This window comes from Chelonoidis abingdonii, chromosome 1 (genome assembly GCF_003597395.2).
Source record: "Chelonoidis abingdonii isolate Lonesome George chromosome 1, CheloAbing_2.0, whole genome shotgun sequence".
Classification (NCBI taxonomy): domain Eukaryota; kingdom Metazoa; phylum Chordata; order Testudines; family Testudinidae; genus Chelonoidis; species Chelonoidis abingdonii.
The window spans coordinates 199,409,741-199,422,288 of NC_133769.1; the positions used below are offsets into that span (position 1 = coordinate 199,409,741).

The 12,548-nt window shown below is 39.7% G+C and overlaps 1 protein-coding gene across 3 annotated transcripts in view; it reads left to right on the forward strand.

Moving 5' to 3' along the window:
* The window catches only part of BACH1 (BTB domain and CNC homolog 1), a 50,319-nt gene extending 38,972 nt beyond the window's left edge, over nt 1-11,347 (forward strand). For all 3 annotated transcript variants that reach the window (XM_032779713.2, XM_032779714.2, XM_075073363.1), the window contains one exon: nt 8,479-11,347. In XM_032779713.2, the coding sequence (XP_032635604.1) occupies nt 8,479-8,937 (459 nt within the window). In that variant the 3' untranslated portion in view covers nt 8,938-11,347. The remainder of the gene's footprint in view (nt 1-8,478) is intronic.
* Nucleotides 11,348-12,548: the final 1,201 nt, after the last annotated feature.

A 12,548-nucleotide genomic window follows, 5' to 3' on the forward strand; every position in this document is an offset into this window, starting at 1 on the left:
GAATCAGATACCAGTTATTCCTGCTGCACAAGCTCTGGTACTGGGATAGCCTCAACATTTACTCATTGAGTACCACTAGAGACCGGGCACTTGTTGGTACCATAGTGACCAGATGCTCTTAATAGAGCAGATGTACAAAATCTTCAGCAGGACTGCTGTCCAGTGCTGCATCACGTTGGCCTTCAGATTATACTTACTCTTAGGGTGGATTCTTACCTTTGGGGATCCCATCACAGAAGGTCATATGCTTCTCCTCATTTATCCTTGGTCTCAGCACCCTCATTTGTGTAATAGCAGGTCCTAGGAGGGGATACTTCGGGGCGTGGCCCAAGTACCATATCATGTACAGCATTGGCCTTCTGGAATCTTTTGGGATTCCTCCAAACTTTATGCCGTTACCATCAAGGCACTGTTCTCTACCCAGTACTGATCCAAATACCCAGCAAGCAGGTGATCTTATTCCTCCAGTGCCTGCTCCTCTAGGAGCTGGATTTTATAATGTACTATGAGGATTAATGTATGATCTGATTTCATCCTGTCAGCCCCCCTTTTTGAATAGCAGAAAGGAATGACAGACCAGAACAATCCTTATGACTGATTATGGTCACCCTTTTGTTTTAGGATAAGTTATAATGTCTACTATGGTTTCCTATAGGTAGTACAAATTAGGCACTCTAGTTAAATATACATTTCTCTGTTTTAAGGTTTAGGAAGTAAGAGACAGGATTCTCTATTGTGTCTATGTTAAGTAGATTAGAGAAACTTTGAAGGCCTGAGTCTCGATGTAAATTGTCTTGGTTATTGATTATGCTTATATAAAGCACACAGGATCTTTATAGAGGAAGGTAAATACGCAGCATTTATTGAAAATGCAACAGTTAGCATATGCTTTTCAGTCACACATTCATACCCACACATGCACATAGTCCTGTCAGTGATGTTCATAGTTACCAGTCTGTTGTAGCTCGACTCAAATCTAATGGCCAATTAGATTGAGCATGAGTGTGGAGCTGGGCTCTTGTTGGTCACGATCCAATGCTCCTGGAGTGTGGCCATGGGACTTTGGGTTCATCTTGCCAAGCACCCTGTTCTTATAGGTTTTTTTCTCTGTTGAAGTCTATGGATTTTGCTGTGTCAGTTTGTGACCAGTTACTACTTAATTGGTGTAAACATTCCAATACACCTCCGAGAGGGTCATCCTGTTCTTTTGTTCCAATTTAATCAATTGTCCTTAGGGGCACCAGCCTTCACCTCAGGGTCCTCAATCTACCCTTCATTATGGATGCTTATTGATGATTCTTTGATGTCCTTTAAGTTTCTTCACTCCTTCTTTCTTGACCATCTGGTTATAATAATGGCCTTCACACCTTTTCTTTTCCTGATGCATACATTCTTCATTCACACAAACAGATTGAGAATACAAACAGTAGTATTTTATATCAAGCAAAAAGGCATTGCAAAGTAAACCTTGAAAATTTTACAATCAATAACCAAGACAATTTACATTGAGACCCGGGCTTTCAATGTTTCTCTAATCTACTTAACATAGACACATAGAGAATCCTGTCTCTTACTTAACCTTAAAACAAAGAAATGTATATTTAACTAGAGTGCCTAATTTGTAATACCTATAGGAAACCATAGTAGACATTATAACTTGTCTTAAAACAAAAGGGTGTCCATAATCAATCATAAGGATTGTTCTGGTCTGTCATTCCTTTCTGCTGTTCAAAAAGGGTGCCTGACGGGATGAAATCAAATCATACGTTATAATATCCAGCTCCTACACTCCTTTTGGTATAGCACTTCAGCAGATAGAACAGGTGGACTCTACAGTGCCCCCATTCAACACTTCCTCATTGTTCCCCGATGATGCCACTGTCTCTGAATCATCATCTTTTCCAATTCCTGACATTCATAAGATGTACTAGGAACTTAAGAAAAGCGTAGCCTCCTCTGTTGGGAATACAGGGTCTGCTCAAGTGATTTTACCTGTTAATAAGGCTGTGTTGGAACCTACCAAAATCCTTTTGGCAATCCCCCCGCCCCCCTTGTCTGACACTTATTGCTGAAAGGACTGAAGAGGTTCCAAGTTCATTCCCAGAGATATGAGTGCTTTTATTTGCACCCAAACATAGAATTTTTGGTCACGATGGCCATGAATAAAAAGGTGAGACAAGGGTGACCTAAATCTATTCCCAAAGACAAAGATTCAAAGAAACTGAATTAGTTTTGGGGAGAGGTTTTGTTCATTGTCGAGATTACAATTTAGAATCAAACTGACATCCTCAAACTGTGTTATGGAATCCCAATTAGACCTAAAGCTGCTAGACGCTAAAGAGGAGTACAGAGCTCTTGTTAGTGAGGGTAGCAAAAAAAACTGTCATTACAGGTTGTAACAGACAACGTGAATTCAGCAGTTCTAATAATGGCAATGGCAATCACTGAGCACCGTGTTTCATGTTTGCAGTCATCTGGCATTCCTCTCCAAAGTCCAGCAAACAACTGAGGATTTGCCCTTTGAAGACTCAGATTTATTTTCAGAGAAAACAGATGAAACTCTGCATTCTCTTAAATTAAAATTCTAAGGCAATCCTAAAGGCTTTGGGCATTTATACTCCATGCTGTAAGAGAGAGCAGTTCTAGTCTCAAGTCCAGCAGAGATGTACCCATTGTATCCAGCAAGACATCTGGACCAATCTAGGTGATGTCATAGGACTCAAAGGAGGAGATCTCTGCTACATGCAAACAATCTGTATTATGTAGCACTAAACAGTGTATTTTGACTCCTTAGTCAAGGACAATGTACCGCTCTGATGTTCCCCTCCTTTTGGCTGCAAGTTGTTGCACATTCTAGTAATTGACTGGACCCATATTACAACAGATGGATGGTTACTAAGCACTTTAGAACTGTACTCACCACATTCCCAGTCTCTTTTCAGGGGCCATTCTCACTCTAATTCAAGAAGTTCAGTCTCTGTTTATAGTTACGGGCCATAAGAGAGCTACCTCCTCAACACTGGGGGAAGGGATTCTATCATGTTTTCTCATTCCAAAGTTGAAGGGAGGCCTCACGCCTATCACAGATTTGCAAAATCTCAACAGATACATTTAAACAAAAAGTTTGTATGTTTACCCTAGCATCTATTGTCCCATGCCTAGGCCCCAGTGATTGGTTTGCTGCTCTCTAGTTAAAGGATGTCTACTTCCATGTGACCATTCACCAGAGCCACAGGAGGCTTTTATGGTTCATTGTAGCAAATGTTGATTATCACTTTATGGTCCTTCCCTTCAGCCTGTCATCAGCACCTCAAGTCTTCACAAAGTGCATGACAGTAGTTGAGGCACACTTCAGAAAAGTGAGTGTCTAGGTGTACCCATTATCTGGACAAATGGCTAGTTTGAGGTCAATCCAGACAGCAAATGGAGATTGGATTTTTTTTTTCATGACTTTCTTTTGTTCTGTGGTCCTGTTGATAAATAAGGACAAGTCTGTTCTTCTCACTGTGCAAAGAATCAAATTCATAAAAGTGGTTCTAAACACACTCTGGCTGTGATAGAATTTACCAGGTTTCAGACAATAGTAAACTTATGCAAAGATTTCTAGACACATCCATGGACAACAGTGAGGAATTGCCTGTGCCTTCTAGGTCAGATGGCAGCTTGTATGTGTGTGACTCAGCATGACAAACTTTGCCTCAAAGTCACACAGAGGTGGCTGAAGTCTGTCTACTGTCGTAGTGATCCACTGGACATGCGGACTCAGACCTGCAGATGTTTGTCATCCCTTGATTGGTGGATTAAGCCTGCTAATTTATGCAGGGGAGTTTCCTTTTCCCCAAGTCCGCCCTCCCTGATCCTGGTCACAGATGCTTCATCTCTTGGATGTGGAGCTCAGTGAGAAGACTTCTTAGACTCAGGGACTGTGGTCAGGATCGATCTCTCTCTCTCTCGTAAATGTCTGAGAGTTCTGAGCTATTTACCTGGCCTGTCGGGTATTTCTTCCACACATCAGAGGATATATGGAACATGTACTTATGGACAACAGCACTATGTTCTATTTGAAAAAGCAGGGAGGTCCAGATCAGACCCCCTTTATCAAGAGGCAGTGAGCCTTTGGACTTTCTGTTCAAGAGCTCAATTATGCTCAAAAGCATCTAACTTCTTGGGGGTCCAAAACTGTATGGCAGACCACCTCATTAGAATGTTCATTTGAGGTCACAGATGGTCCTTCAAACCTGCCATGATATAAAATGCATTTTTCAGACTTGGGGAAGGCCAGCAATAGACCCCTTTGTCATTGAACAGAACAGCAGTGTCACCTTTTCTGGTCACAGCCTTTATCAGATGCCTTCGTACTGTCCTGGAGGGGACAACTTCTGTATACTTCTTCCTCCATCCCCATGGTACCAAAGTATTGTGCAAACTCTGACAGGATCATGCCATTCTAATTTTGGTAGCACCTCCTGGTCTTGAAAGCATTGGTTGTTGGTCCCAATGAATCTCTGAGATTCATATCGCGTATCTATCCCCCAGGTCTCATACATTAGTTTCACAGAACTATGGCCAGACACTATATCCAAACCCTCTCAGTCTACCCCATGGCTACTTGGATGCTCAGTGGTTAATTCCCCAGGAAGTTGTTTGTTCCTTTGGTGTTCAAAACATTCTCTTAAATATAGTGGGACGCCTTCCACTAGGTATGCTTACCTGAGGAAATGAAAAAGGTTTTCTGTGTAGTCCCAACAGAGAGCCTGTAAAGGAGAAGTGCCTCCCTTACAGTTTATTCTGGTTCACCTGCTTTACCTAATGAAAAAGGTCTCTGTCAGTTGTCTGAGAGTTCACTTGGTACCTGTCTCTGAATTGCATCCTCCTGTAGAGAAGGAAGATCTGGTGTTTTCCAACCCCTATGGCTCTTAGATACCTGAAAAAATCGACAGGCTTTTCCCTCCTATTAAGAGGCCCCACGCCATCTTGGGATCTAAATTTGGTTGTGTCAGTGTTAATGGGCCCACCTTTTGAGCGTATAGCTGTGTTCCTTTTTTCATTTCTCAGTGAAGGTAGCATTCCTGGAGTCTGTTACTTTGGCCAGGAGAGTAACAGAACTTCAGGCTTTGGTTGCTGGCCGTTCTTAAATGATGATCTATACAGAAAAAGTTCATTTGTATCCACACCCTAAATTTCTCACTTAAATGGTGGTGGATTTTCATCGAATTCAGCCTACACACACTTACCAACTTTTTTTCTGAAACCTCAGTCATAAAGACGAAGAACTCTATACTTTGGATATCCATAGGGCGTTATTTAGTTCTGTCCAGATAAAAGGCTATTTTAGTCTATCTTTGCAATTATTCATCTTTGGCTGACAGAATAAAGGGGCAACTGGTCTCTTTGCAGATGAACTCCTTCTAAAGCTCCTTCAGTATTCATCTGTGCTATGATATTGCTAAGGGCTTGTCTATATGAACGTTTAGTGTGTGGCAAGCTGCGGTGTGAATCTACTTTGCGCTAACCTGCTGTGGACTAATTGTCCTTGTGGACCCTGCTGATTTGCATTAACTGTTCATCAATGCACTTTGATCAGTCCTCTTTCAAAGAGGTTTGCTGCATAACCATGCAGAATGCGCACATGCTGCCCCAAAATGTACCACTATGGGAGAAAGATCTCCTGCTTTGTCACTCTAGTGTGCACACATGAAGTGGAATGGACATGTGCAACACACCTCAAAGAACACCAGTTACTCAACAGGTTTGTAACCATTTTATCTTCTGCAACAACCGTTGCCTTCCTTTCAGTCTCCCAGTTTCTGTAAATTCATTCTTGAATTATGTATATAATTAGTTTGTAAGCTCTTCAGAGCAGGGACATGCTTCTTTGTGTCTGTTTGTTTGACAATCTAGCATGCTTCTCGACGGTCAGCGAATAAATACAAAGCTGGGGGGTATTGCTAACACGAAGAAGGACCGGGATACTATTCAGGAAGATCTGGACCACCTTGTAAACTGGAGTAATAGTAATAGGATGAAATATAATAGTGAAAAGTGCAAGGTCATGCACTTAGGGATTAATAATAAGAATTTTAGATATACGTTGGGGATGCATCAGTTGGAAGAAGACAGAGGAGGAGAAGGCCTTGGGTATTGGTTGATAGCCAGGATGACTATGACCACCAATGTGATACTGGCCTTAAAAAAGCAATGCGGTTTTAGGATGCATCAGGCGAGGTATTTCCAGCAAGGATAAGGAGGTGTTAGTACGTTTATAATAAGGCCGCTGGTGAGACCCACCTGGAATATTGTGTGAAGTTCCTGGTGGTCTCATGTTAAGAAGGATGAATTCAAAACAGCTGGAACGGGTTCAGAGACGGCTACTACGGATCGATGCGAGGATGGAAAACCTGCTTATGAAAGGAGACTCAAAGAGCTTGGCTTGTTTTAAGCCCTGGCCACAGGAAGAAGGTCTGGGGGGATAAAATGCTTGCTCTATATAATATATCAGGGGGAATTAACGTTAGGGAGGGAGAGGAATTATTTAGTTGTCCTAATGTAGGCACAAGGACAAAATGGGTACAAACTGGAATATTAGGAAGTTTAGAAACTTGAAATTAGACGAAGGTTCTAACCATTAGGGCAGTGAAGTTCCTGGAACAAGCCTTCGAGGGAAAGTAGTAGGGGGCAAAAGACTATTGGCCTTCAGACAAGCTTGATAAGTTATGGAGGGGATGATATGATGGGGATAGTTTAATTTGGGCAATTGATCTTGGATATCAGCAGATAAGTCTGCTCAAATGGTTGTGAGGGGATGTTGGATGGATGGGAACTGAGTTACTGTGGAGAATTCTTTCCTGGTGCCTGGCTGGTGAGTCCCTTGAACCACAGCTCAGGTTAGCTGATCGCATGATTTGGGGTCGGGAAAGGAATTTTCTCAGGGCGATGGCAGGGCCCTGGAAGGTTTTTCGCCTTCCTCTGCAAGCGTGGGGCATGGGTCGCTTGCTGGTGGATTCTTGCAGCTTGAGGTCTTCAAACCACAATTTTGAGGACTTCAATAACTCAGTCATGGGTTAGGGGTTGTTATAAAAGTGGATGGGTAGGGTTCTGTGGCCTGCCTTGTGCAGGAGGTCAGACTAGATGATCATATTGGTCCCTTATGACCTATTAGTCTCTGAACCCAAATGTTCAGCCGGTATCCTCACATAATGTACTATTTCAGCAGTGTATTTTCTGTACTTAGGTATAGCAACAGAAATAGTACCAGTCTCGTCATGTCCATTATTATTTCACCCTCTGTTTAAGTTCTCCATAGTTGTTACACCAGTCCAGACAATATTTTGAAACTATCTAGACAGACAGGTTTTCAGGATATTTTGGTTAGGATTACAAAGTGCTCTGCTTTATCCACCTATGCTCACTACATATTTTTCCCAGTTTCATTTGCACAACAATCACAAAGGCTATAGAAGTCACCAGCCCTGAAAAGGGAAACGGCAAGGAAGAAGATATACGTTCCCCAGTTCAGAAACATTTACTTTCACAAAGTGGAAGGAGAGGTATAAAACCACAGGAGTACACAGTACTGTGTGAAATCTGGATTTAAGCTTAACTCTTGGAATACTGGCCTCAATGAGAGTATAGTGTCTGGTATTAAATGTTTAATTTATTAATGTAACTACTTAGATAGACCATTCATTTAGCAATTTTATTGATCCTGTAGTAATTGCCTAAAACATGGTATCTTAATTACAGGACCATATTGATGACTAATTTTGGCATGCATATGCAATATGTTGAATAAGAATTAGCTTCTTTCACCTATGGGTTCTCTTTTTCAACTAAAACCTTAATTTTTCTGCTGTCAAGTTTTGAGATCTTAAAACATTTGTACAAGAATAAATTAAAATTAGTGCTGTCTCACAAATAGCATTTGAGGAATCCCTAAGGTGATGGCATAAATCGTACAAGGATGGAATTCTTCATTTGCAAAGCTTTTTTCATAGTTCAGTCTCTGCATGACCACTCTTCAGAACATCTGTAGAGGAATTTGATAAGTAGAATTGTGCAAAACAGTTCCAATGAATGACCTCAGAACTTCATTGTTTTTGGATTTATCTAAAAGATTAAATTCCATAAGCCTGAAAAATGTCTTTCAGAAAAAGTGGAATTTTTTGAGAATGGTTAACTTTCACACATTGTCCTGGCATCGCTTTTGAAACTTCAGCATTCTGTTCAGATTAAAATAGTTTTTATTTAAATGTAAAAAGGCGGAGTTTTGCACGGTTCAAATCAAAATCAGCTCTTTGCAAAAAAGCTACACTTGAGTGTGTTTTTTATCTTTACTTTAAAGTGTTATCTTTTTCAAAGTAAATAAAATATACACCTGTTGGATTCAGAATTTGTTTCAGCTTTGGTGAAGAGTAGAACTATACTTTGAATTTCAGAGCACTAAAATGTACAGAGTCAATAACCATGTGTCTTTTGCAGCAAAATGAAAAGGCGAGCTTGCTAAAGGAGCGAGATCACATTTTGTCAACGTTGGGAGAGACAAAACAGAATCTGACTGGACTTTGCCAGCAAGTATGTAAGGAAGCAGCATTGAGTCCTGAGCAAATACAAATACTTGCAAAGTATTCCACCTTGGATTGTCCACTTTCACTTTTAGTTTCTGAGAGAGAACGAACGGCTCCTGATAGCAAGCCTGTGATCCCATTGTGTATAGAATTACCAGCTGGGCTTTCGGGTGCTGTATCGGCCAGTGAACAGAGTTCTTGCTATCCATATATAAGAGGCTCATCTGATACTGCTTATAATGAAGTGCAGGAACTACGTCCGGTTTCTATGAAAACGTCGGAGAAAACTTTACTTGTGGAACACTGTGGACAGGGTGGTGGTATCACAGATTTCTGTCAGCAGATGACTGACAAATGCACTACAGATGAATAAATCTGTTTTGTGATTGCCAACCTCAACCATATGAGATTTAAAATAAGGGTTTCAGCATTATTATAAAATGCCTTAAGTGAAGGGAAAGGCAAAACTTTATATTTTGCAAGTGCATTAACTAGTATCTGTCCATCTACATTACTCAGCAGACCTTTGGGTTTGTTTTATGTAATTTTGGGGCATAATTTTTTACATCACTCTTAAGAAATGTGTCCATCTCTAAAAGCTTGTACGAGAGCTCAGCCCTTTAGTGCAAACAAGTGGGATTACTTCTGGATGGATTAGGATACCAGCATCATGGTGATTAGTGGAGTACTAGAACTACTTCTCTGACTTCGTGGCATCTCAGCCCCAGATGCTCTTTCAAAAATCTGTTCTTGTTGTACAGTGACTTGCTAGCAGATGATCTTGTGCTTCCTTGTAAAATGTCTCATATGAGGGTCAGAAAACAAAGTATTTTGAAAGACTAAGACTTGCTTATACATGTTACAATCTTTGGGACCAGTGAAGATGTTTGAAAATAACTTTTAATCAGGATACCTTTATGGGTGAACATAACTTTCAGTGCATTTTCAATGGCTTGTAGTTTAATTCTAACCTTGTACAATGTATAAAAAGAAAATGAGCCAGTTGGGTTTTGTTCATTACTTATTATGTAAAGAATAAACCCAATCTTTAAAATAAGACAAATGAGGGGGGGAAATAATCCCTGCTGTAGGGGTTTTTTTTTTCCTTGTGTTAGAGGTAAATTGTGTACAAATAATCCTTCATTGCTTAGCTGCTGTTCTGAAACCAGACATCTTAAGTACCAAACTTCACAATAGAAAAAAATACTTTGTTAGTTTACATAACAAAACATAGAAGAACCTTGTACAAGCCAATGGAATTCTTCATTTTCTACCTCAATGTACATTAAATTTTTTATCTTTGTGTGCATGTATGGAAGATCATCTTTTTTTTCCAATTGCGACTGTAAATATTGGCTTTGAAGGTTTATCTTATTTTATGGTGAAACAGAATTTTTGCCTCCAGGATACTAAAACATAACTCTTTCTGATAAGGTGCTTGGTTTAAGCTCTCTCTATATAGGTAACTTAGCATTAATAAGATTTATATTATAAAAAGTGTATTGTAAACCATTGGCCAAATATAAAAGAGTTGACAAATCTCAACAGTACTTCTAATAACCAGATGTAATACAAGTAAATACACTACCTCATATCCAAGTGATTTCACGTTCATTCAGATCTACAGTGACATTTCTGTTTTTTCAGGACGAAGAATTTCTATTAATGTTGCATAACAGTGTGATATACGCAAGCTTAAAATAACTGAACTTTTTAAAAAAATACTACTCCAGTACAACTTGATGTGGGTTCTACTGGTTGTGGGTATTTTTTCCCTTCAGATTATTGAGAAGAGACTTTTTTTTTAAATGACTAGCATTTATATATTGTGACTTTATAATGTATTTACTTATGAGGATCACATTCTCTTCTCTAGCAACCCACTAGCCCTCTTATCCCAATGCCCCATGATTGGTCAGTTTTGCCACCACATTTTTCTACTTACATTAACAACTTAGGGCCCTTTTATGTAACATTCTAAAGGTGGTGATATTCTAAAATGGCATAATACAATGAATTGAGACTAAATCGTGGGCTTGCAACTTCATAGTCAAATTTTTATCAATAGGAATTATATATAATTTAAAGACCTTTAGTTGGGCTATGTGGGGGTGGAGAGGGGGCTGGCCAGGGTCTTGCGCATATCCAGTGGCTCAAAACACCAACTGTTGGGACTGGGGGTCAGCAGTGACCACTACTTAAGTTCTAGGGCTAGAAGAGCAGCCACAGAGGTGCTGTGCTACATTGCTGCCACCTGTTCGCAGGTTGGTGTCTGAATTCTATCCCACAACTCCCTAGGATTCCCAATGCAAAACCAGCAGCTCTGGTTTTGTGGGCAGTATGGTGAAATTCATCCTGTGTGCTTACACTTAAACATTTTCTAATACCAGCCTGGTTTGAAAAGTTTGGGGTAGTTTATTGCCTAACCAGCTGCATCTAAATAAATTGATTATTTAATACAGTAGACCTACAGGTTGCATGTGGACTTCTATAGGCTACATCATCAACTTGCTAAAGTTAAGAATGAATGGCAATTTTATGATACAGGATTCTCAGGTAAATATTGTTTATTTCAGTTAGAGATACTCGATTTTGAATTTGTAAAAATACTTTAAGGCATGTTTTAAAAAACCTTTTAAATCTGTTGGGCAAGATATCGTAAAGCCTTATCAGTAAAATGGAATACAGAGTGTAAAAAAGTGAAATAATTACAACTGATTTTGTATCTTTCATAATCCAATATTTTCTAAAAATACAATAAAAGCCACTGTCCTTTCTAAAAAGGCTTTTCTTTTGATGTACATCTCTTGCCGTGTGAAACTAATATTGACTGATACGTTATTCATTTATTTCGTACTACTAAACTTGATCTCTGGAAACAGTAGCAACATTATTTATACAGTTTACAAACTCCTCAATAATCACAATAGCAAATATTACTGAATTGGAATAAAGTTCCCAAAAGTTTGAAATTCATTGTGTCCTGTGTTTTGAGGGTTTCCTGTGGACTTTTTTAAATAACTTATGAATTTTGCTATTTGTTGGGGTTAGAGGGAGGAAAAAATAAACGGCTATCCTTAACATGTTGAAGAAATTCATTGTTTTTTCATTGTCTAAGATAAAACTTTTTTTCTTAAAGGCAATTTAGGTGTACTTAATAGTCTTTGATTCATTAGGTCATTGGGCTAACTATGCTGTTCTTGGGAAAAACCCTAATGAATTGGATGTACCTATTAAATTCCTAGTTCGATGGAGTCAGTGTTCTTTAAAATTATAATATTGGGTCCTGTTAGACATCTGAAACTGTGTTGAACACAGTTGGAGGAAACAGACTTTTTTTTCAGTGAGAGATTACTTTTATCTTCACCACATCTGGAGGTTCTAAACCAATTTCAGATGACCTGAGGCTCCACTAACTGTCAACGCATTTACAGGAATGAGAGTCCCATTACTTAAGTTTGAATAGTGGAATATAAGTTTACACTTACACTTCAAAATGTAAGTAAGAATTCTTTGAGTGCTTGCTCATGTCTATTCCATTTCAGGTGTAAGCGCACCCATGTTTACAGCTGTCAGAGATTTTTACCTTAGTGATATCCATAGGGTCAGCTGTGGCACCCCCTTGAGGGCCTTGCCTATGTTCTGGTATATAGGCACCACCAACCCTGCACCCTCTCAGTTCCTTTTTACTGCCTGTGATGGTTGGTCTGAGCGCCTTGTCTTACAATCACAAGAACATTAGCGGTTCTTGAATAGCCCATTGTCTGTTTTCTTTGTATATAGTTTAGCCTTTAAGTTAAGGTTGGGTAGTTGATAGGTAGAGTCCTGCCTAGGAATTCACTCTGGGCGGGGCATGCCTTGCTCTCCCTGCTTCAAACCAAGCTTATCCTGCAACAGGCTAATGCCGATTAGTGACTCACACGACAGTTTTCTGAAGTGCTTGGGGGAGTCCCATAGGAAGGACAAGTGCAGAAATCTGTAAGA